The sequence below is a fragment of the Sus scrofa genome, chromosome 1 (genome assembly GCF_054392235.1).
Source record: "Sus scrofa isolate SSC_HxYL_T2T_F1_AM1 chromosome 1, Sscrofa_HxYL_maternal_Yorkshire_Landrace_v2.0, whole genome shotgun sequence".
Taxonomy (NCBI): domain Eukaryota; kingdom Metazoa; phylum Chordata; class Mammalia; order Artiodactyla; family Suidae; genus Sus; species Sus scrofa.
Window position 1 is genome coordinate 263,862,934 of NC_139383.1, and position 27,031 is coordinate 263,889,964.

The following is a 27,031-nucleotide window of genomic DNA, read 5'->3' on the forward strand; positions in this document are numbered from 1 at the left end:
CCTAAGTGAATACTAAAGGATGACCTTCAGGCAGAAGGTAAGCAATCCCAGATGGCATATCTAAGTTGCAAGAAGGAATGAAAAGCCTAAAGAGTTATATATGGTTTAATATAAATGAATATTGATAATATAAAATAATACAAATTGAAAGGCTAAAAATCTAAAAAATTTTAAACATAATAATATCTTGGAGTCAGGAGGATATAAGAAAAGGTAAAAGGAGTTAAGGTGCCTTAAAGTTCTTATATTATGTAAGAAAAGGATACAGGTATCAATTACCTCTAGATTTTGGTAAAACATCTATGAAAGTTAAAGACCCTAGATGATAATACAAAACAGTGTTAAACTTCAAAAGCAGTAGTGGGAAAAACAATAATAATTAAAGATCAATTCAACAAGTATTTTCTGAGTACCTATTTTTTTGTGTCAGGCATAAACATCAGCAAACTAAATAGAGAAGAAAAAACCTACCCTGGTGAAGCTTAACTAGTGGTGACAAATGGAATTAAACAATAAACACAGTAAATAAGTTAAATGAACAGGTAATAAGGTGAAAAATAGTACTACAAAACAGATGAGGAAGAATCAGGGATACTGAGGCAAGGCTGGTCAGGGTAGGTCAAAGAAGGTAGCATGAGCAATATATGAGAGTATCTGGGAGAAAAGCATTCCAGGAAGAGGGAATAACCAGTGGAAACATATCTAACATGTTTTAGAGGGATGTCAGACTGGAGGGCAGAAGGAGCAACAGGAGAGCATCAAAGGAGATATGTCAGAAAAGCCAAATTGGAATGGATAGTATAGGGTTTGTAATCCAGTGCAAGGATATGGGCATTTACTCTGAAAGAAATGGGAACCTCTTGAGGATTGTCAGTATTAGACTAAATGGTATGACTTACTTCTCTTTTCTATTTTAGGTACAATAAACCATACAAATGTAAAAGGTAACCACTGATCTCCTTTCTGTCACTAAAGATTCATTTTCATTTTATAGAATTATATATAAACAGAATCATACAAAACAGGTATTCTTTCTTAATCTGATTTCTTTCATACATAATAATCTTTGTCTGGCTTCTTTCTTTCTTTTGGCCACCCAATGACATGTGGAATACTCAGGCCAGGGATCAGATCTGAACTGCAGTTGCAACCTACCCTGCACACGCACACGCACACGAGCGCGCGTGCGCACACACACACACACACATACAGAGTTAGGGTTAGAGTTATTTATGAAGTACAGGTGTCAGAGTTAGGGTTACTTACACGTATTTACATGTACAGGTATCCTAGTCATGTCCATTTAAAGTTTCTGGAAGCAATGACACCCTATTAGGAATGAGGACAGATAATGCCTTGATACTGATTTCCAAATACTTTTTCCCACTAAAAGGAACCAGGACTCATTGGAGAAATAGCTGACTGCAGTGCTAAGGCAGGGAAGCAAAAGAAGATCTGAAATATCTTCTGCCGGAAAGTAAGGAAGTGCTCAAACAATAATGACATGTCAAAAGGTCATAGAAGCTGGTGTGAAAGGGCTCCCACTAGCACTGGGACAGTTTGAACATAAAATGAAAAATGACAGTATGAAATTATTACCCATAGAATAAGAATCTATGAGTCTACATTAACATGAAAAATACAAAGAGGAGCTCATGCCATAGCTCAGTGGAAACGAATCTGACTAGCACTTACGAGGACACAGATTTGATCCCTGGCCTTGCTCAGTGGGTTAAGGATCCGGTGTTGCTGTGAGCTGTGGTGTAAGTTGCAGATGCGGCTCAGATCTAGTGTTGCTGTGGCTGTGGTGGAGGCCAGCAGCTACAGCTCCAATTCAACTCTCAGCCTGGGAACCTCCATATGCCTTGGGTGTGGCCTTAAAAGGACAAAAAAAGAAAAAAAAAGAAAAGAAAAAGAAAGAAAAGGAACGAGCAGTAAATAAGCCACAGAGCTAATGCACAGTATAATGAACACAGACAATTTTATACTAAAACACTAAAATTGTGTAATGTGGTATCACTACATCGGCAATCATATTACAACATAAAAACACATCGAAGTAACACATTATAAACCTTAAATTAATACAAATTTAAGTACCAAAATGAGTGAATGGAGTGTTGGTAAGAGAAAAGCCCTTTATGATAAAATCCTATCTAAGAATTTAGAGGGAATGATGGAATTAGCAAATCACTACTAGGCAAGGACCATCACAATAAATAATTTAAGTAATGGATGTTAAAAATAACGGGTGGGAGTTCCCATCGTGGCACAGTGGTTAACGAATCCGACTAGGAACCATGAGGTTGCGGGTTCGATCCCTGCCCTTGCTCAGTGGGTTAACGATCCGGCATTGCCGTGAGCTGTGGTGTAGGTTGCAGACGCGGCTTGGATCCCGTGTTGCTGTGGCTCTGGCGTAGGCTGGCAGCTACAGCTCCGATTAGACCCCTAGCCTGGGAACCTCCATATGCCACAGGAGCAGCCCAAGAAATAGCTAAAAAGACAAAAATAAAATAAAATAAAATAAAGGGTGAAGTCATAGGAAGCAGGTTATACACAGCCTTAATGTAGCTCCCTACAAATTAACTAAGAAGAGAAAAACAGTAACTTTACAGGGAAACCACCAGGAATAGGCTATACTGGCATCATGTGTCTCCTGATGTAATGAACTGAGAAAGACACATTATTTTAGCCAAAAAACCAGACACTCATATCAAAAGACTTTCTACTAAATGTCTAACCCTGAACTCTTCAGAAATTTAAATGTCATAAAAGACAAAGAATGAGGAAATGTTGCAAATTAAACTCCAAGGAAACATGACAAATAATTAGCCTGTTACTGGTTTGGATCCCTATCAGAAAAAATTTTTCTTATAAAGAACATTATTTTCACAACTGGCAGCCAAAAAAGAAAAAGCAAAAAAAAAGGGACTGTCCTTGTTCTTTGAAAATATACAATGAGTATTTAGAAGGGGCACATGCTTGTAACTTATTCTCCGATGACTCAGAAGAAAAAACCACACACACATATATATGTATATAAACAGATGATAAAGTAAATGCAGCATGATATTAGTAACTTGGAATTTGAAGGATATGAGGGAATTCTTTAAACTATTCTTGCAACTTAAAGTATTTAAAGTATTTATAAACTTTAGAATATGAGTATATATCTTTATAATGTCAAAGTAACAAAGGATTTCTTAAACACACTACAAAAAAATTTAAAAGAAATGGCAAATAAATTTGCTTATACAAAAACACCAAGGGAGTGCCCATTGTGGTGCAGAGGAAATAAATCCAACTGGTGTCCCTGAGGATGCAGGTTCAATCCCTGGACTTGTTCAGTGGGTTGGGAATCCAGCGCTGCCCTGAGCTGTGATGTAGATCACAGATGTGGCTCAGATCCCGCTGTAGCTCCGATTAGACCCTTAGCCTGGGAACTTCCATGTGCTGCCCAGTGCAACCCTAAAAAGCAAAACAAAACAACCATGAAGAGAATGAACCAATAAGCCAAAATGGAGAGAAGCTATTTGCAAAACATATAACCAACAAAGGACCAGCATATAAAGAATTCCTACAAACAAACAAGAAAAGATAAAGGAAATACAAAAATGGGCAAAAGAATTAACAGAAAATTTATAAAGGAGAATGGCCAATAAACAAATAAACAAAAATAAACTTCACTGGTAATTAGGACAATTTCATAGCAGCAGGGTTCGTAATAGCCTCAAACCAAAATAATGCAAATGTCTATCAACAGTAGAAGATATAGGAAAACTGTGATATATTCACACAATGGGAGTCTATACACTGGACACTCTTGAGGGTGATTAAGCAACAGACATATATGTGAACATGGATGAATCACGAAAGGAAACAAACAGCATGATTCCATTTACACTGAGTTCTAAACAGGAGAAAAAATTTTAAATTAGCACTTGGGGCTGCATAGTGAATAGTGAGGGAATAAAAAAAAAAACTATAGGGACAAAGCAGAGAAGCAAAAGAAAGACTATCATCAAATTTGAGACTACGGCTATCTTGGAGCAGGCAGTAAATGAGGGGCACAAAGAAAGCCTCTTCAGTATGTGTAAATATTTTATTTCTTAACCTGGGTGGTAATTACACGAGTATTTAAAACTATATTCAGGAGTTCCTGTTGTGGCTCAGTGGTAACAAACCCAACTAGTATCCATGAGGATGCAGGTTTGATCCCTGGCTTCACTCATGGGGTTAAGGATCCGGCATTGCCACAGCTGTGGTGTAGGTCACAGATGTGGCTCGGATCCCATGTTGCTGTGGCTGTGGTAGCTCCATTTCGACCCCTAGCCTGGGAACTTCCATACACTGCACCTGCAGCTGTAAAAAGACAAAATAAAATAAAACTATATTCACATGTTTTACAAACTTCTCTATAGGTATATCTCTAAGACCAGAGACAGAATGCTCACAACTTAACCCCAGGAACCATAAGGGGTAATAATCTTTAAAGGGTATCAGCCAGTGAGGTAAGGAAAAAAGTCAGGAAAGTGTGGTATTTCAGAAGCCAAGAGAGAAAAAGGAAGAGTGAACTGTGTAAAATATTTGTCAGAGGCAGAGTAAATTTTCACACAACACAAAAAAGTATTGTTCTGTTTGATGAATCACTTATGTTAAAATGTAGATGCTACTTTACAATGACTAAGGGTTTGTTAATACAATAAAAAGGATGGTAATATTCTGATATTTTATTAGAAACCAAAATTCTCAATTGCATTTTTAAAATGTCCTCCTCCCACAATGCAGAATATTAATACACCACAGTATATATTCAATTATTGGAGTAAGTGCAGTTCTTCATGTGATAGCCAAGTGTTGGCAGACTTGAATGACAGCCTCAATTTCTATCATTTGCTATTAAAATTGTAATTACAAAGACTTTTGGCTCTGCCAAACTGTATATATGAATAGGGGCTCCTAACAAATACAGTCCTCCCTCAGTATCCATGAGGGATTAGTTCCAGGACATTCTTCAGCTCCCCACCCTGTAGACACTAAAATCCAAGGATGCTTAAGTCCCTTACATAAAAGGACATAGTATTTGCATAATATCTCACCACTCCCTCCTATATACTTTAAATCATCTCTAGACTGCTCATACCTAATAAGCATATCAATGCTATATAAATAGCTAGAAGTACAACATAATGCTATGTAAATAAATAGTTGCTAGTGCAAGGCAAATTCAAGTTTGGCTTTAAGGAACTTTCCGGGACTTTTTTCCCCAAGTTGTTTTTTTGTTTTTTGGTTTTTGGGGTTTTTTTTGGTCTTTTAGGGCCGCACACTTGGCATCTGGAGGTTCCCAGGCTAGGGGTTCATTTGGAACTGTCGCCGAGGGACCACAGCCACAGCAACACAGGATCTGAGCCGCATCTGCAACCTACACCACAGCTCACAGCCACACCAGATCCTTAACCCACTGAGTGAGGCTAGGGGTCAAACCCACATCCTCATGGATGCTAGTCGGGTTTGTTAACTGCTGAGCCACGACGGGGAACTCTTTCCCCAAGTATTTTTGGTTAATTTGCAGATGCCAAACCTGTAGATATGGAGGGCAAAGTGTATGAAACACACAAATTCAGTCAGACCATACAGAAACTTCAACAATTTAGCAACATGACCTGAACAACTCACTTGGCCTTTTTAGTTATAAATAACACAAAGTTTTATTTAAAGTTACAAACTATTATCTAGAAAAATCTGGATAACCATGTGCCTGAGGATTCTTTTTTTCTCACCTATAAAATGAAGACAGACTAAATATCACTTAAGGTCTCAGTATTTTATGATGTCATTTGGCAAGGAAAAATCAGTCACAAAGGGTAATAAAATATAATACTTTATCTAAATAATAAAACTTATTAACCTAATGATATATCCAACTAGGCCATCCACTACTTTTCCCTTTACATAAAGGTTTATTTTAAAAGTGTAAATTATTGAGAACTAATTTTAAATAAAAGAAGGAAGCTCTTCCAAGTGGTATTTGCCTAAGAATCACAGAAGACTGTATTTTCGTTGGTGTAAAAACGCAACTTCACATAAACTTAAGGTAAAGATGAAAATTTTGATGTTTAAAAACCAAAAACAAGGAGTTCCCATTGTGGCTCAGTGGGTTAAGAACCTGACTAGTATCCATAAGATATGGGTTCGATCCCTGGCCTCACCTAGTGGGTTAAGGATCCAGTGTTGCCGAAAGCTGTGGTATAGGTCACAGGTGCAGTGCAGATCTGGTGTTGCTGTGGCTGTGGCTACAGTTCCTATTTGATCCCTATCCTGGGAACTTCACCATATGCCACAGATGCATCCCTAAAATGGAAAAACAACAACAACAAACCAAAACCAAACCAAAAAAATCCTCTTCTTTGAATAAAGGAAGAATAGGTCATTGTTTTAAAATATCACTACTTAAAAAGGGAAAGCTATTTCTCTCAAGAGCACTTATGTCAATATTCTGTTGACTATAAATCAATTTATTTGAACCAGTGTTAATATATAAGACTATTAACTTGAAGCAAATGATTGTATGATCTATAAAGAACAAGCACTATCAACATTAGAAAATAAATTCAATTTTAGATACCCACTTGTTTTTGCCAAATAACAGAACTACTACTACTAAGATTTAATTAATGGACACATTTTGTTCCATGATTTTCACTTCCCTTTAGAAATTCTGAGAATATCCAAGAAGCAACAAGATGACATACATGGATTAATAAATGAAACTTTTAACTTCAGAAAACTTGCTCTGTGACCCAAAATGGAACTACTCACCAAAAGCAGCAGCCATAGGGGGTTCAAGGGATGGCTGGCCATCACCAGTAGGAAGGTCTAAGCGAGTGAAGTCTCTGCTTTTGTCATTATTATATTTCACATTAAGGCTGGTGAGCTTGGAGAAGTCAATACGCAGAGTACAGCATGCATTATAGATATTCTGGCCATCCAGAGCCTAAAGCATGTAAGAAAGGGACTGATGTTTTGCAAGAAGACAACAACAATGATAAATCAAGTAGCTTCTACTTCGACAAAGAGTGGCAATCAGGAGTAAAGCAGAAAGGACTAAAGTAAAAGCCAAAGACCTGTGTTTACTTCTGTGTTGCTCTGTCACTAACTGTGTGAGCCCCAGAGAGAAAATGCAAGCCTCTATTTCTTAGGGGTTTTTTTCATCTGCAAAGTAAGGATAATAATCCCTATATTGTCTATAGTAAGGTCAAATGAAAGAGGAAAAATGTACAAGCTTGAAAAACTATTACACATTATTGTATATTGTACTAGTTATGATTATTTGGTCCAAAACAAATGTTTAGAGATATTTATTTATTTACTTGGCTGCACTGGCAGCATGCAGAGGTTCCCGGGCCAGGGATGGAGCCTGCGCCACAGCAGCAACCTGAACCACTGCAGTGACACCACCAGATCCTTAACCTACTGAGCCACATGGGAACTCCCAGTTTAAAGATATTTAAATTTTACATTTCATCTTAATTATTTTAGGGTATTCTATATAGGTTAAGATGAAATAAAGCCTTTGTTAATGGTACTTGTCAGAACCATAATATGTGAAATATTATCTACCACTTTTTTTTCTTGTAAATCTATTTTCTTTGAATAATAAACTTGGGGAAAATCTTGAGTCAGATAAGATACAAGACCAAAGACTGGCAACTCCTCCCTTCACAATAATAAAGGTTTACCAAAGGGATATTTATAGCCACTTATGGCCTCACAAATACTCACATTTGTAAAAACAGATACCAGAAACCAAAACATAAAAAGAAAAAAACTACAAATATACAAAAAATCCTGACTTCCAATACTTACAGAAATGAGTATGTCATCAAAAAGGTACAAAATAATATATGCAGGCAGAGGGTACAGTAAATATAAAGGTTATTCCTAATCAAGAGCCAGACACTATGTGACACACAAAAGTAGTATAAACCTTAGCTCTTACCTTTGGAAAAAATTAGAAAAAATTCAGATACTGATACAAGATAGAGTTATGTATAGATCTCAATAGGAGATGGGTCAAACATAACCAAACCAAATGTCAAGTGTTCTATATCTTGTCAAAAGTCAAGTACTCATGTACTAAAAAGAAGATAATACAAATTGAAAGGAGCGTGTTTCCTGAGATTTAATGTCTTCACCACTGTAGAGCTCAATGATATTCAACAGTGACTATGGCTGCAAAAATAGTGAAATCAATCAATCTTTGGCTCATTTAATAGAGGTAAATGAAGGCACTAGGGCAAAGATAATTCTACTTTATTAGTCCGATTAAATCAGGAGTACTGTGCTCAACTCTAGAATTTAAATACAACAAATGGAAATGAGTCCCAGAAATCTGAGAAATGGTGATTTGAAACCATTTCATATGAAGAGAGAAGTAATTTCAGACTATAAAAAGAACATATGGAACAGTATATTTAAAAATGATAAATTTTATATTATGCATATTTTATTTCAATGAAACAAACACATGGTAAACTAGAGCAAAAGGGAAGACATGATTGGCTTTCTTCAGTATCACTGAAGTGACTGATTAACAATTGAAAAATGACAAGATCCTACTGTACAGCATAGGGAACTATATCCAATCTCTTGGGATAAAGCATAATGGAAAAGAGTATTTAAAAAAGAATGCATATATGTATACAACTGAGTCACTCTGCTGTACAGAAGAAATTAGCACAACTCTGTAAATCAACTATACTTTAAAAAATAATTGAAAAATGAAAAAAGGACCATAATTACCATTTTGGCATAATGTGCATTCAATGGGTCAGCATACTGAAGCAAGGCTTGAAACTGATTATTCTTTGTAAAGGTGATAATCTTTAAGACTGTGCCAAATTTAGAAAATATCTGGAAAAAAATGCACATTAGGTTATATTTAAGGGAAAAATTTGGCTAACATATCTTCATAAATACAACTTGATTCATGAATCCTCCCACTTTTTTTTTTTTTTTTGGCCATACCTGTGGCACATGGAAATTCCCATGCAAGGGTTCGAACCCGAGCTGCACACAGCAGGTCTTTAAACCCACTGCACCAGACTGGAGATCAAACCCTTATCTCCACAGAGACAACCTGGATCCTTAACCCACTGTGCTACAGTAGGAACTCCATGAATCTCATTTTTTTTTTTTTTTCTTTGTCTTTTTAGGGCTGCACCTGTGGCACATGGAGGTTCCCAGGCTAGGGGTCGAATCAGAGCTGTAGCTGCCAGCCTATGCCACAGCCACAGCAATGTGGGATCCAAGCCATGTCTGCAACCTACACCACAGCTCACAGCATTGCCAGATCCTTAATCCACTGAGCAAGGACAGGGATCGAACCTGCATCCTCATGGATGCTAGTCATATTCATTTCCACTGAACCAGGACAGGAAGTCCTGAGTCTCATTTTTAAGTGAAAATAATTTCCTCTATTAAAACTACTGGCACCAAAATTACTTATATCAAGACTAAGATGTTCATATTTCAACACCCATGCTTGGCTTAAAACAGAGCCTGACACACAAGAGGCACTAAATATTTAATCTATTTTATAGCATGTCACAAATGGCACAGTACTAAAGCAGGAGGTCACAGCAGGAATTAATTAATGCTCTGAGATAATGGTGTTACAAAGCATATAAATGGAAGTGGAAGAGTCATACAGATCAACTGTTTCACCCTGAGAATCAGCATCTACTTCTTGAAATTTTTATAGAGAGGAACAACCACAAAATATTCAACAAAATGTTCAGTGCTCTATTAATTCATCAAATACTCAGAGAGTACCATCTAAGCTCTGGGAAGTCAGCCGTGAACAAGAAGAAACAAGAGTCTCAATACTGGCTCATCAGTTTTAACAACAGTACTGTACTGATGCAAGATTGTTAATAGTAGGAGAAATTGTGTATGTCTGTAGGGGTAAAGGGGGTATATATTTTATATATTCTGCTCAAGTGTTTTGTGAACTAAAACTGCTCTAAAGAATTAGAGCAGGAGAAGGAACAAGTGCAATAAGTAGGAAACAGTTACCAACTTGGTAGATATTAAAAGTCCAACTACATAAAAAATCACTTAAAATGTGAATATTCTAAATATGCTAATTAAAATATACACTTGTCTGCGTGGGTTTTTTAAAAAGCACACACAAGCCCCAACTTTAGGTTATTCATGAGAAACCCACTTTATTTTTATTTTTTAATTTTTTTGTCTTTTTAAGGCCACACCTGTGGCATATAGAGGGTCCCAGGCTAGGGGTAAAATCGGAGCTACAGCTGCTGGCCTACACCACAGGAATAGCAACACAGAATCCGAGCCATGTCTGCAACCTACACCACAGCTCACAGCAATGCTGGATTCTTAGCCCACTGCTCGAGGCCAGGGATCAAACCTGCATCCTCATGGATGCTAGGCAGATTCATTTCCACTGAGCCATGATGGGAACTTCCGAGAAACCCACTTTAAGTATAAAGGCTCAAGCTAAAAGAAGAGAAAGATACATCAAGCTAAAACTAGTTTTTCAGAAAAGCTGACATAGCTATATTAAGTTTAGACAAGGTTGACTTCTGAAGAAAAATATCAGGGATAAAGAAGGATGCTATATAATAATAATAATGGGGGTCATTTATCCAACAAGACATACAACAATCCTTAATATGAATGTGCTTAATAAAAGAAAATCAAAATACTGAAGAAGAAAAAGCTGACAGAACTACAAAAACGCCATTGTAATTGGAGACTTTAATACCCCTTTATCACTGACAGATCCAAAAGTCAGAAAATCAGTTAAGGATACAGTTGAAGTGAATAGCATCATCAAGCAACTGGATCTAATTGACATTTATAGAACAGTACATCCAATAATAGCAGAGTACATACTCTTAATTTTGTAAGAAACATTGATCAAGACAGACACATTCTGAGCCATATAACACACTGCAACAAATTTAAAATAAAAATCATACAGTGTATATTCTCAAACAATTGTAGAGTCAAAATAGAAACCAGTAACAGATAAATACCTGGAAAATCCTAAAAAAAACAAAACAAAACAAAAAACCCAAGAGTCTCTGCCCTTATGAGGAAAGACACGATAAACACATTAGCAAATAAAAAGTGTTCTGTTTTAAAAACAAAAGGGAAAGAGAGGAGCATGAACTGGAATGCAAATTGGGAAGGTGCTCTAAGAAGGCCTCTGGGAGAAGAGTAAACAGACTGGGGAGGTTTCCTGACAGGCTCCCAAGTACCAGTGCTCTTACAATACTTGTTTTACTTCCCCACACAAGGGGTCATGGCCATTTTGCTTTCCTCTGATGTCCTATTTAATTTTTTTTAGGGCCGCACCCAGAGCACACAGAGATTACCAGACTGGGGGTCGAATTGGAGCTGCAGCTGCTGGCCTATGTCACAGTCACAGCTATGCCAGATCCTAGCGGCGTCTGTGCGACCTACACCACAGTTCGTGGCAAAACCAGATCCTTAACCCACTAACCGAAACCAGGAATCGAACTTGCAACCTCATGGTTCCTTGTCAGATTTGTTTCTGATGTGCCACAATGGGAACTCGCAGTTTTTTGGGGGGGTTTGGGGGAGAATATTCTTTCACAGCTAATTAGCTTAAAACCAAACACTTCCATGAGAGATAAGACGATCAACAAGATTTGTGAAACCAATTCATCTCAGAAGGGCTCTGAAGGTTCTTTACTGAAATTTAAAACAATTCTAATGCAGTTAACTTCATTATGGTCATATTTCAGGGTTTAGAACTTTGAGACCTTAACCCCTCACATAACTGTGTTTTGAAAAATACTAAGAAATTTTTTGTTTTGTTCTTTTAATGAAAAATTTGGTTTTGTAACTGCTATTTTCTCAGTACGCCCTCATGTCCTAGATAATATTCTTAAAGTTTATAAAAGAATATCAAATTTACTTTCTTCTCAGTTGTCAAATATGGATTTTATGTTGTATCTTTCTTTAAGATATAGATGAAAGCATTCTTAGGAAAAGATCTTATATTCTTAACTTCCATCCATAGTGATACTGTGATGTTGTATGCATGCGTATACACACACTCACACACACACACCTGTATAAGTGCATCAACTGAGTGTTTTTCTTTCACCTGATAAAGGAGCAGTAATCAATTTTTAAAATATACATACATAAAAGAGGATACAATAACTGCCTAGCCTCCCTCCTTCGTATTACCCTTGTTCTTTTTTTTTTTTTTTTTTTTCCCACTGTACAGCAAGGGGGTCAGGTTATCCTTACATGTATACATTGCAATTACAGTTTTTCCCCCCACCCTTTCTTCTGTTGCAACAACCCTTGTTCTTAAGTACAAGTTAGATTATATATTTACCTGCTTAAAATTCCTCCCTATCTCCCCATTATTTATAGGGTAAACTCCAAGCTCTTTGGCATAAACCAATAAAATCCAAGCTTTTAACATGCATCTCAGCGCTCCCAAGACGCCACTGATCCCAATGCTCCACAGCACAAACTCCTCCGGACACTTTGTATATTACACTATTTACAACAATATGGAGTTGCCCACAGCAGTTCTCCAGATACACCACGTGGTTTGAGACTGCCATGCCTATACGTAGCTTTTGTCTTTTCCTATAACCTAGGAAATTTTCATTTACTTTTTTTCAAAACTCAGCACAGGGAGCAATGCCACCAAAAAATTCTTAGCCTCACACCAATCTCTACTTAACTCTCCTTTCCAAATATGAGTATCCCCTTCTTGGCCTCATACAAATTTTTATTTTGCTGTTTTACTAATACTGTACTATACATTTGCTTATATACCTGTCTTCTTTAATTAGACTGAAAGCTCCTTAAAGGAGCTTAATCATTTCTCTATCTTTTGAGTATAATTCCTGGCATATAAGAGGCACAGAGTAAATGCTTATTATTAATCGATATAAAATTATACTCTGAAACCTGATTTAAGAATTAAGGTAATGTGCAATTTTTTTTAAATGAAAAACATCCTTGATGTAAAATATCTCGTTAACGAAATAAGAACATAAAATTTGCTCCAAAATTTGAGATTTTATGCTGCATTATGCTATAGAACCTAGTTAATTTCCAACTAACTTTCAGATTTTGTTAATGTTCTGATTCTTTTCTTTCATTAAACTTGAACAATCTGAAGCATATCCTCACTGACAGATGTGTTTGCCTGTGTGACTTTCATCTGAGTATGCTGAGAAAATACACATTTATTCAATTAGGTAATCAGGTATAGCTCTCTAGAGCCCCCTGAGAATAGCTAGCTACAAAAATCAACCTGATTTTTTTTCTTTTTTTTAGGGCCGCTCCCACAGCACAGGGAAGTTCCCAGGCTAGGGGTCCAATCAGAGCTGCAGCTGCTGGCCTACACCACAAGCACAGAAACACTGGATCAGAGACGCGTCTGCGACCTACGCCACAGCACACACCAATGCCAGATCTTTAACCCACTGAATGAGGCCAGGGTTTGAAGCCACGTTCTCATGAATACTAGTCGGTTTCATTAACTGTTGAGCTGTGACGGGAACTCCAACCTGATACTTCTTAATAAAGTAAGTGAGCACCAATCAACATCAGGGAATTCAGGAAAGACTGAAATGTTTGGGTTTTTTTTTTTTTTTTTTAACAATTTTTTTATAATTATCAAGCTACTAATTTTTAAACAGATTTGGTCTCAAAAGATTAATGTTTGGGAAGTTTGATATATATTTTTTAATTGATTATAAGGTCTTTGACTACTTACCTAACATATTTACTTTACCGACATAAATAAATACACAGATTCAATTCCTGACATCTCCTGTACATTTTAATCTTTTCAGACTTTAAAGATGCTGGTAAAGATTTTTAAATGCTGGTAAAAAATTTATTTTTTGCTTTTTTTAGGGCCACACCTGTGGCATACGGAGGTTCCCAGGCTAGAGGTTGAATAAGAGGTACAGCTGCCAGCCACAGCCACAACCACAGCAACACAGGATCCGAGCTGAGTCTGCAACCTACACCACAGCTCACGGCAATGCCGGATCCTTAACCAACTGAGAGAGGCCGGGGATCAAACCTGCAACCTCATGGGTCTTAGTCGGATTCGTTAACCACTGCGCCACGACGGGAACTCCCCAAATGCGGGTAAAATTATCTTCAGGGTGATATTTATAAAGGTAGAAAGGCACATTTACATCAGAACTTTTTAAAACAGCAAGCACATTGGCCACAGTTTGTTTATAATAGTTTCTACAGCTGCCAAAACACTTAAGACTTAAGAACTAGAATTTTACATTATTTAATATCACAATAATTGGTTTTTGCATTCTTCAATTCAAAAAGATAAGTCCTCCGTCCTAAAGAGATTTGTCTATTGGATTTTGATAAAATAACCCCATATAAGAGTTCCTGGTGTGGCTCAGCAGAAACGAATCCGACTAGGAACAATGAGGTTGCAGGTTCGATCCCCGTCCTCACTCAGTGGGTTAAGGATCTGGTGTTGCTATGAGCTGTGGTGTAGGTTGCAGACGCGGCTCGGATCTGGAATTGCTGTGCCTCTGGCGTAGGCCGGCAGCAACAGCTCCGATCAGACCCCTAGCCTGGGAACTTCCATATTCCATGGGTGTGGCCATAAAAAGACAAAAGACAAAAAAAAAAAAGTAATAATAATAACCTCATATATAACAGTACTTGGAAGTAATGAATACCATAAAAATACTGTTTTGACCTACCCTTCAGTGCACAAGGAAATTTTCTAGACTGCAAAGCTGAGTTTGCACAATCGATCAGTTGATGAATGCCTTCTTTAACTACGAATACTAAGTGACACTGTCTAATATAATAGCCTTAATTATCACCCCTATGTTGATGATTAGCAATTCTCCATTCCTGAATTCTCATGCCCAATCCAGACTTATTTCCCACCTGAATGCCTAACAGGTATCTCAAATTTAACACATCCAAAACATACTCTTGATTCCTGTCCTTCCTCCCACCTGGCCCACACCTTTTTTTCCCCCTCAGTCCTTACTACCTTAGTTTAAGATAGATCTCTTTTACCAGACTCATTTCCACAACCTGGAAGGCATTCTTGATTACTCTCTTTCTTCCATAACCCACATCTATTCAATCCATCAGCAAACCATTCCAAATATATCCATAATCACCACTTCAGTGCCCATGTCCCCACCTGGACTGCCACCACCATCTCTCATCTCTCATCTCTCATGTGGACTATGATAAGAGTTTCCCCTTATGCCTACAGTTTATTCTTAACATAGCAACAAGAGTGATTCTGTTGAAACAAATCCATCATCTTACTTCTCTACTCAAAATCCTCCATGGCTTCCAATTTTACTCGGTATAAAGATTATAAAGGCTTTGCATCATCTAGCTCTTAACCCCTTCTCTATCATTTATGACTTTTCCTGTTTTTTACATTCCAATGACATAAGTCTTTTTTCTGATATTTGAACTCATTAATAAACACCATTCCACTTTAGGGACTTTGCACTTGCTATTCTTTCTGATTAGATCATTAGTCTATCACATATACACATAACTTAAATCCTCACATCCTTCAAACCTCTGCTCAGGTATTATCATACTGTTAACACCTTCCTTAACTTACCTCATCTGAAACAACACCATTCCTATCTCAATCACTCTTAATCCCCTTACCATGGGCTAAAGGGAAAATCACTAGCTTCTGCAGGTGTTAGTAGTTTAGCTAATGTTAACTCTTCAGCAAAACAGATAAAATTATTTGCTAATTAATTATAACATGGGCAAGCAACTCTACACTTCCATGCATTTCCCAATCACAGTATTTATCACATTTTATGCTATTCCTTATGAAATTATATCTTATCTACAAGACCACAGGAGCAAGGATCAGTTTCTCACAATGCAATTTACCTGCATCTGATAAATACAGCTAACATTTCTTGAACACTTATTGTGTAACAAGCACTGTTCCAAGTGCTTTCAATGCATAAACTCATGGAATCCTTACCATGAAGGTATAAAAAAAGATACTATCTTCATGTCTATTATACAAGAAAAAGATATAGAGGGAGTAAATTACTTGCCCAAGGTTACAGAGGTAGTAGTAAGCGGTAGGGTCAGGATTCAAACCAGCTGCAGATCCTCTATTCTTAATCAGTATGTTATACTACACTTTAGCTGGCTAATGAGAGAGAGTGCTGGGGGAGAGGGCTTACTTATATAATTAGAGAAAGACTCTGAGGAGGTGATTTGAGCTGAAAATAGAATGACGTAGATTCAACTAAGTGACTATCTCAGCAAAGAATGTTTCTGGCCTGGAGTTCCTGTCATGGCTCAGTGGTTAACAAATCCGACCAGGAACCATGAGGTTGCGGGTTCAATCCCTGGCCTTGCTCAGTGGGTGAAGGATCCAGTGTTGCTGTGAGCTGTGGTGTAGGTTGCAGACGCGGCTCGGATCCCGAGTTGCTGTGGCTGTGGTGCAGGCCGGCAGTTAAAGCTCGGATTAGACCCCTAGCCTGGGAACCTCCATATGCCAAGGGAGCGGCATATGGAGGCAAAAAGACAAAAAAAAAAAAAAAAAAAAAGAATGTTTCAGGCCTAAGAACTGGAAGACAGAAAAGGACTAAGACAGAAATAAGCTGGGAGTAAGGGGAGAGGGTCTAAGGGCCAGAAAAGCCAGGGTGCTAAATGAGTCAGAGTTAGGAAGTCAGGTTAAAGAGATGGGGAGAGGACTGCATATGGGGGCCTTATGGGCCTTGGTAAGGAAGATTGGTTTTTTCCCAACAGCTGTGCAAAGGATGATTCAAGGGTTAAAGGGAAAGCTATAACTAAAGGGCTGAGAGTCCTACCCCAATAAGTTATTATCGAAGACTCTCAGAATTACTTCCCTTCACCTAAAGAACAAGTGATCTTTTGAGAGAGAAACAAGGTTTGTTACTGGTCTCAGGGAAATGATAAATAGAATGACAAGACTGGACCACATAACGCTGACTAAGCTCACTGTTGATGGCAGAGTTGAGCCACGGGTTCAAGGACATCTTTTGTAAAGCAGTAGCTACAGTGCTACAATAGTAAACAAACACTCCTGATGGATCACAGAAGTGTTCAGTGCCACTTTGTGGGATAAGCAGAAGAAAATCCACCAGAACAACGAAGCCAATCACTTAAGTAACGGCTGAACCTTTTCAGGGAACAACAGCAGCTATAACTACCACTGCTAAAGCCCTCCAAAGAACATGCTTCACAAATGCACACTGGAACCCAGGAAACTCTCATAGGGAACACAGCAGGCATAATAAATGGTGTATTTTGATACTCACATGCATGGCACACAAATCATATTAAGAAATATAATGGAGCTCTATCACCAACTGGTACAATGACTGGGGGAAAGTACTAACTTCTAAGGTCCCCAGTCCCTTTATTTGGAAAATGCGAAAATAGGGTAGGATGCATTTAAATTCTTAAATACAGGAGTTCCTGTCGTGGCACAGTGGTTAACGAATCCGACTAGGAACCATGAGGTTGCGGGTTCGATCCCTGCCCTTGCTCAGTGGGTTAAGGATCCGGCGTTGCTGTGAGCTGTGGTGTAGGTCGCAGACGCGGCTTGGATCCCTCGTGGCTGTGGCTGTGGCTGTGGTGTAGGCCGGTGGCTACAGCTCCGATTCGACCCCTAGCCTGGGAACCTCCATATGCTGCGAGAGCAGCTCAAGAAAATGGCAAAAAGACAATAAATAAATAAATAAATTCTTAAATACATGTAAGTGCACACACATACACCCCTGTGACTCTTCATTTAGTAGTACAAATCCAGAGGTTTGGAAAACAGTTAAATGATTCTAGATTGGCCTGATATCTTGCTGTTTAATATATACTGACATACGAACATGAAAATAGGCATATAACATGTTTTAGTGTTTTAATAATTTTTTTTTTTTGTCTTTTTTTGTCTTTTGTCTGTTGTTGTTGTTGCTATTTCTTGGGCCGCTCCCGCGGCAATGGAGGTTCCCAGGCTAGGGGTTGAATCGGAGCTGTAGCCACCGGCCTACGCCAGAGCCACAGCAACGCGGGATCCGAGCCGCGTCTGCAACCTACACCACAGCTCACGGCAACGTCGGATCGTTAACCCACTGAGCAAGGGCAGGGACTGAACCCGCAACCTCATGGTTCCTAGTCAGATTCGTTAACCACTGCGCCACGAAGGGAACTCCTAATAATTTTAATACAAAGGTTGTCAAGCATAATGAAATGGAATAAACACTGGAGTTCACATTAGGAGGCTCAGTTCCAACTCCTCTTCAACTGCTCTTTACAATATTCAACTCATCAATTATCTGAGCCTCAGTTTTAAACACTGCAAAATCATGTAACTAGGTGACTGATCTTCTAGCTCTTAAATTATCTTCATAGTATACTGCCTCTTATCAAGACAGTTTAGACATAGTAATGGGTATGAAAGCTACGTTGAGGAAGTTCCCATGCGGTGCAGTGGGTTAAGGCTCCAGTGTTGCAGCAGCTGTGATGTAGGTTGCAACTGCAGTGCAAATTTGAACTCTGGCCAGGTAACTTCCATATGCCTCAGATACAGACCACCCCAACCCCCGCCCCAAAATACCAAAATAGTAAACATCAGTCACTATGTAACATGATACTTCCATATTATGTATGCAGAGTTACTCCTTTCAAAGTTTTTAAAACAAAAATACTCAAATGTAAGGAAGTCAATAGAAATAAATTAGTTTTCTATACTGATGTTACTTTCTCAAGAGTAACTACTACCGGTGCTTTTTATAGGAGTCTGTGCTTTGTTCATATTCAAGCTAAGGTATTAAAAAAAAAAAACACCAGAATTTCTTACACAGTTTTCTAAATCAAGTACATAAGTTAGAAAAAGGCAGCTGTCAAAAACTCTGATTTCTTACATGAAACAGGATGCTAAAGATCTTTTTTATTTTTTAAACAAATATATCAACCAAAATCAACAACATGAAAAACTAAAAGTATAAAACAGCAAAAGTTACAAAGATCACACGTGATTCTGCTTTCATAAGTGTTCCTCCTTACCTGATGAAGAACTTCCAGAGTAACAGGATAAAAGAGGTTTTCAATAATTATTCGGAGCACAGGGCTCTGCCCAGGTAGGATTGTGCCTTCATTGGTAGGAGCTCCAGGAAGGCCCAGACTTCCTGACTGGACAGCACTGACGGCCTGCAGTGCAGCTTGGGCTCTCTGCACAACAATCCAAAATGAGAACTTGTGATTACACAGAAGCACTGAATAATTCTTAAAAGTAACTGATGTAAAGTAATATAATTAAATAAAACTATACATATCTACTCTCTCTGGATGCATATATCCTAAAATTGTAATCAGTCAAGATTCAAAAGACTTGATTTCTCACCACAATGACACAATATTTTAGAAGGTTGCTTAAATTTACTTGAAGAAATGGGAATGGCCAAAAAGAATAAAATTTGGATATGATTTTTATTTCCTAATTTTAAAAATGACAATAGGAAAACAAAGTGTGAAAGTAACATTAAAGACCACTTAAAAATCACTCAAGGAGCTCCCTGCTGGCGTTAACGATCCAGTACTGTCACTACCATAGCGCAGGTTCAGTCCCTGGCCTGGGAACTTCTGCATGCTGCACGCACAACCAAAAACAAACAAACAAACAAACAAAACAAACAAAAACAACTTTAAATTTTAAAAAAATCACTGCAGTCCCTCTTCTTTTTTCACTCCCTGAATAATTGAGTCCTAAAACCTTTGCGGAGTTCTCTGGTGGCACAGCAGGTTAAGGATCCAAACATTGTCACTGCTGTGGCTCGAGTGGCAGCTGTGGCGCAAGTTTGATCCCTAACCCTGGAATTTTTGCGTACCTTGGGCGCAGCCAAAAGAAAGTCTAGGAGTTCCTGTTGTGGCTCAGCAGAAATGAATCTAACTAGTATCCATGAGGACGAGGGTTCAATTCCTGGCCTCACTCAGTGGATGGGTGATCCGGCATTGCTGTGAGCTGTGGTGTAGGCTGCAGACACTGCTCAAATCTGGCATTGCTATGGCTGTGGCACAGGTCAGCAGCTGTAGCTCAGATTTGACCCCTAGTCTGGGAAACTCCATATGCCACAGATGTGGCCCTAGAAAGACCAAAAAAAGAGTCTAGTTCTAAAACTGGAGGAAGGAAAGCACAAGGTGAGTGCATAAATTTTTTGCTGTTGCAGGGGTTTTGTTGTTGTTTTGTCCCAGAATACAAAGAAGCTTTCAAAGAATGATGGGAACAAGCCTACAGGACATGGTAGACAGCCTGAAGGGGCTCCTACTGGCCAAACATAAGACATTATGAGAACCAAAAAAATGATTCTTGGAGTTCTCGTCCTGGCTCAGCAGTTAAGGAACATGATTAGCATCCATGAGGACATGGGTTTGATCCCTCAATGAGTTAAGGATCTGGCGTGGCCATGAGCTGTGGTGTAGGTTGCAGACGCGGCTTGGATCCTGCACTGCTGTGGCTATGGTGTAGGCCGGTGGCTCTAGCTCTGATTGGACCCCTAGCCTGGGAACCTCCATATGCCACAGGTGTGGCCCTAGAAAGATCAAATAAAAATAATAATAATAAAAAGATTCTTAGCAAATAAAAACTCATCAAATAAAATAGGAAACCTTAAGTCCGTATGTTGATATAAATTGTTAATGAGGAATAGTATGTTTACACTGCCTTAAAGTACTCTTCCTTCCCCCTTTTACGACCATAACTTTACATGGAGAAGCCAGATAAACACCTGGCATATCGAGTAATCAAAGACCACACCACTGGTAATGCAACAAATTAAAACTATGTGCCACTGCATATGATGCAACAAGGAAAAAAAAGGCATTATTTCTGTGATGTTCCAGGAAAGCTACAGACACTGAATCTAATCACAAGGAAACATATCAGACAAACTCACTGAGGAATAGCATAGAAAATAAGTTGTTCATAATTTTTAAAAGTGTCAAGGTTTCAAAGGTCAAGGAAAAACTGAGTTAACTATTTCAGATAAAAGAAGACTAGATTTGATTTTTTTTTTTTTTTAGAAAATGTGATTTCTAAATGGAATATGTGATTCCGAATAATGCTTGTTTTGCTAGAACAAACATTACTGGCACATCAGGCAAAACCTGAATGGGGACTGAGGAGTAAAGGGAAGTAATGCATCAATGTTCATTTCCTAATTTTTGACCACTGTATTCTGGTTATGCAGAACGTCCTTGCTTGAAGAAATGCACACTAAAAGTTTGGCCAATGAAGGCACCAGATTAACAATTTATTCCCAAATGCCTCAAGAAATTGGAAGTTCTTTGTATTGTATCTACAATTCTTTTTCAATTTTGTGACTGTTTTGGAAGTTCCCATGTGGCACAATGGGTTAAGGATCTGACGTGGCTCAGGTCGAAACTGTACTGCAGGTTCAATTCTTGGCCGGGGAACTTCCACATATCGCTAGTGTGGCCAAAAAAAATTTTTTTTCTTCTGACTGTCTCATCATTTAAAACAAGTCTTTTAAAAATAAAGTAGGGAAAATGAGGGAAAACTGAAGGGGAAAAAAGCATGGTTGATGACTACTGAAATTAAATACAAATCTTCATCAATCTTTTGTTCTATACTTAAAATTTCCTACAAAAGGTGACAATTAGTAAAATGTGCCCCAAAATGAAAAAAAAAAAATCCCACAACTTTAATGACGCTTCTTTCATTTTTACATATTGTATTCACTTGCAGTTTTTTTTTTTATTTTCCCCCTGTACAGCAAGGGGATCAAGTTATCCTTACATGTATACATTACAATTACATTTTTTCCACCACCCTTTGTTCTGTTGCAACATGAGTATCTAGACAAAGTTTCACTTGCAGTTTTAAAGATCACAGTTACTTTGTCACACTATTTGTTATATTAACACTTTTTATTTTCTTTTCATGATTTTAAAGTTTAGTTTACTATTTATTTTTTTATTTTTTAGCTTACTATTTATTATACCACCTAATATGAGATGATTAGTTCTCTAACATTTTGCTAAAATAAATAACATTAAAATAAGTATTAATCTGTAAAGAGACAGTCTTTTACTTTCTGTATGCTTAAGAGTTGAACATCTTCCACTTTTTAATTTTTTTTTTCTTTTGTTTGTAGGGCCTCACCCACGGCATATGGAGGTTCCCAGGCTAGGGGTCCAATCAGAGCTATAGCCACCGGCCTACGGCGCAGCCAGAGAAAGGCCAGATCCAAGTCACATCTTCAACCTACACCACAGCTCTCGGCAATGCTGGATCCTTAACCCACTGAGAGAGGCCAGTGATCGAACCTGTAACCTCATAGTTCCTCAGTGGATTCGTTTCCACTGTGCCACAACGAGAACTCCACTTTTTAATCTTCTAACAGCATTTTGTCATATACAAATTTTTATGTGTCAAGTCATATACAAACTGCCAAATGTTCAGTTTCCAATCATCTTTGAAAATAATACATGAGTTGTTCAAATATTTTATATCATTGGCTTCCAAAACTATGTTCTCAGAGTTCCTGTTGTGGCTCTGCAGTAATGAACCTAACTAGTACCCATGAAGACTCAGGTCCGATCCCTAGCCTTGCTCAGTGGATCAAGGATCCAGAGTTGTTGTGAGCTATGGTGTAGGTTGCAGACACAGCTCAGATCCCACAGGGCTGTACAGGGCTGTGGCTGTGGTGTAGGCCAGCAGCTGCAGATTCAATTCAACCCCAGGCCTGGGAACTTCCATATGCCACGGGTACAGCCCTAAAAAGAAGAAAAGAAACAAAAACCAAAAAAAAAAAAAAAAAACCTGTGTTCTCATAAAGCCAAACAAATGTGCAGAATACTGAGAAACCCAATTCAGCTTCAAACATGGCAGTTTATCTATTTTACACTGCACTCCTCAGTAAGATTTTATTTGAAAACGAGGGTTATACTGCTTTCAAATTTGAAAACTGGCTTGCACTTCCACTTTGAGCTTTTAAATAGGCAATGATGAGGTTGGGAGTTCAAAAAAAAGACCCAGAATTTACACAGGAATTAGAATTAGCAGCCAAGAACATTTAAGTAGTTATTATAATTGTATCAGACACACACAAAAGAAAGGTTAAGTAGAGATATGGAAGATAAACAGTGCTGTACAAACAGAATTGCCTGTGATAATGGAAAGGTTCCACATCTATAGTATCCAATATGACAGCCACTGGCCAGAAGTGGCTAGTGAGCACCCAAAATGTACCCAGTGCAACTAAGGAACTGAATTTTTAATTTTTTAATTAATTTAAATATAATCACATTTAGCTAGCAGCTACCATACTGGACGTCACAACTTGAGAATGTCTAGGGAAAAAAATATCATCACAGTGAGGCTCTCAGTGGCATAATGGTTCCTTTTCCTCTTAGATTAGGATGACTAAATCTTACCAAAACTAAGCCTGCACAACTTAAACTTAACCTCAATGACTTTATTTCCTATCCATAAACCATTCTATTGATCCTTTTTATTAAACAATTCTATATACACGCTTACTGCTGCTAATATTACTGTTACTGTTGCTGTTGTTGCTATTTTTCTTCCTTCGCACCTTCCTCTTTGGCAATAAGGGTTACTACAGTGGAAAAATATGAGAAGCCATGATATATATTGTCCTCATCATTCTAGTGTTGTCAATATAGTCTGCATTAATACTTCACAGAACACTGAGTACAAAGGTCTCTGCCTAGCAGGCGTGCAAAAAGTGCTTTTGACAATAAAAGCCTGAGAAAGAGATAGATTTATTTAATAAGTAACTCCACAGTTTCAATTTTTAATAAGGCAAAGACATTTAGGTAAAACAACGAAATTGGAGGCCTACTCTCCACTGAGGACAACAAAAAAGTCTGAGCAAAAAACCCAAAATGTCTTCTCAATATGAAGAGATGTTTCAGATACATAGAAATTCTATTTATCGGATGCTAAACATTATAAGGCACTAGAATTCTTGTCACAGGAAATAATTTTTAAATGTTTCAGCAAAAAAGCCTCTGGAATGGTTACATTAAGCGCTAGTAAAGGAAAACAGCAGTAAGTATGATGGAAAAACCAACAAATGTTTCATTGAGGTAGAGGAGGAAAAAATATTTCATGTAAAACTTAAACATGCCTGCATAATGTGAAGAAGACATTTCTAAAATTGAGATGGAAATGAATATATAATAAAATTCACAGATCTTAGTGTTCAGTTTGATGATGTTTTAGGGAAATTTTTTTAGAAAAAATTTTCCAAGGTTATCTCTTTGTAGATTTATAAACTTCCATCTATGAAATCAAGAAAAACCATGTATACAAAAATGACTGCTATTAATACAACCATTTCCCAAATTCTGTACCTCAAAATATGATCTGAAGTTTTTAGCTTAAATCTGAATTTTAGCTTAAATCAAGAGACAAAATTAATTGACATCCACCTGACTCTGGCAAGTATGCCCATAAGCTGGAAAAGAAGTTATGTGCGTGTTTTGGGATATCTTGCTATTGAGAGAATGAAAGAGAAATAAACAGTAATTTATCAGCTTCCTGGGGCTGTCTGAATTAAAAAAACATCTTGTACATTTTATACAAGCAAACAGATACCTTCAATTTTGACTTCAGCTGTGGTATAGGATTTGAATAAAAGAAAAAATACTATTTTATCAAACATCAATGCAACAACTTGGACAAAAGTAACAAAATGGAAAGGACACTAGGAAGAAATCAAGGCTATCTAAGAATAAACTAGGTCATTTGGGCTGGCTTTGGTTGCCAAGCAACTGGGATTTCTCACTGTTTCCCTTTAGAATAATCCAGTCCTTAAGAGTTTTATTAAATTGTTTATTTCTTCTTTAAGACTTAAACTAACATATTTATGAATCATACTAATGGAAAACTGCACGACTTACATTACACGAAGAAAAATTTAAAAATCTACTGAAAGATAGCAAATAAAATATAACTTCCTCCTCAAAAGGCTCAGATACAATATAAATACATTAATTATCTTCAAATTAATCCAAAAAAAAAGTCAACCCAATTCCAATCGTGGGGCTAGGATTTATCAAAATACTTCTAATATATCCTGAGAAATAAACAAGATATATTATCCGTTTAATCTCTAAAAAGAGGGTAAATAGGGCCTTGCCCTAATATATTAAGCCATAGGGACACTGAAATAGAAATGGGACAGAATGAAACCCAAAAGGTAGCCCGGATTAGACACGGAGTGCATACCATGTGAGCAGCACACACATCAGGGTAGACGGGGGTTATGCAAGCAGAATGTGTGGTCATATCTAACGGGTGTATACATGCATGTTTTAAGTAGGCAGAGCCTGGCGTAAGGAAAACTAGAATATGACAAGGGACGAGTTTCACAAGAATGGACAATAAACGGGCTACCCAAAAACAACAAAGGAGAAACTGGTCACTAGTGTAAAAGAAAGAGAAAAGCCCTACCCTCACTTCCCACCCCCAAAATACTCTTTTTTTTTTTTTTGCTATTTCTTGGGCCGCTCCCACAGCATATGGAGGTTCCCAGGCTAGGGGTCGAATTGGAGCTGTAGCCACCGGCCTACGCCAGAGCCACAGCAACGTGGGATCCGAGCCGCGTCTGCAACCTACACTACAGCTCACGGCAACACCGGATCGTTAACCCACTGAGCAAGGGCAGGGATCGAACCAGCAACCTCATGGTTCCTAGTCGGATTCGTTAACCACTGCGCCACAACTGGAACTCCCTCCCCCCAAATATTCTTTTTTTCTTTTTTCTTTTTACCACTTCCTGGACCACTCCCTTGGCATATGGAGGTTCCCAGGCTAGGGGTCAAAATCAGAGCCATAGCCACTGGCCTACACCAGAGCCACAGCAACGCGGGATCCTTAACCCACTGAGCAAGGCCAGGGAATCGAACCTGCAACCTCATGGTTCCTAGTCAGATCCGTTAACCACTGAGCCACGACGGGAACTCCCTCCCCCAAAATATTCTTAACAAAAGATTTAAATGTTAAAATAAAAACAAGTAAAACATCAAAGTATAAGAAAACACAGGCAAAAAAAAAAATTTTAATTTTGCTATGCTAGGTTTTTATAAGTATGGTACCCATGTAAGAAACTGTAATATAATTTAAGAGATTTGACTACTATATAAAAATATTTTAAAAAATGCATTAGCAGACAAAACTCAGAGACGGAAAGTAGAATAGTGGTTGCTATGGTAGGGGTAGGGGAAAAAGAGGCGTTAGTCTTTAATGCGTACAGAGTTTCAGTTTGGGAAGATGAAAAAGTTCTGGAGATGGATGGTGGTGATGGGCTGCACAATGTGAATGTATTTAATGCCACTGAACTGTACACTGAAAAATGGTTAAAATGGCAAATTTTGTTATATATATATTTTACCACAATTTTAAAAATTTGAGAAAAACTGCATTAGCAGAAATCACCATAAATACTTCACAAGTTAGTAAATAACAAGGTATAATTCATCACCTATCATATTAACAAAGACTGACAAAGATAGACTGGAAAATTGCTTTCTCATATATTATCAGTGGCATTATAAGTCAGCAAATAATCTTTACAGAAAGCAATTGTGCAATGTATATCAAAGCATAAATCATGCATTGGCCTATTAGTCCCAGCAATTTTGTTGCCAGAAACATAAAATATTAAAATAATGTTGCAAGTGTGCTGAGATACATAAGAATGTTGTTACAGTACTATTTGCAAAGGTATAAAACTGCAAATAATCTCAATGTCTATTAATAAGAAACTGGATAAATCATGGCTGTCCTTTTGAAGTGAGTATTATACAGTCAGTTAAAAATTATGAAGTGGTAATAATTTAAAAAGGAGTTCCCATTTTGGCTATAAGGGTTAAGAACCTGACACAGTGTCTGTGAGGATGCAGGCTCAATCCCCGGCCTTGCTCATTGGGT

At 37.8% G+C, this 27,031-nt stretch overlaps 1 protein-coding gene across 9 annotated transcripts in view; it reads right to left on the bottom strand.

Annotated features, from left to right (window-relative positions):
- Positions 1–27,031, bottom strand: part of PTBP3 (polypyrimidine tract binding protein 3) — a 106,006-nt gene that overhangs the window by 18,642 nt on the left and 60,333 nt on the right. For all 9 annotated transcript variants that reach the window (XM_085012188.1, XM_005660329.4, XM_085012181.1 and 6 more), the window contains 3 exons: positions 19,117–19,281; positions 8,803–8,913; positions 6,820–6,994 (listed from right to left, as the gene is read on the bottom strand). In XM_085012188.1, the coding sequence (XP_084868314.1) occupies positions 6,820–6,994; positions 8,803–8,913; positions 19,117–19,281 (451 nt within the window). The remainder of the gene's footprint in view (positions 1–6,819; positions 6,995–8,802; positions 8,914–19,116; positions 19,282–27,031) is intronic.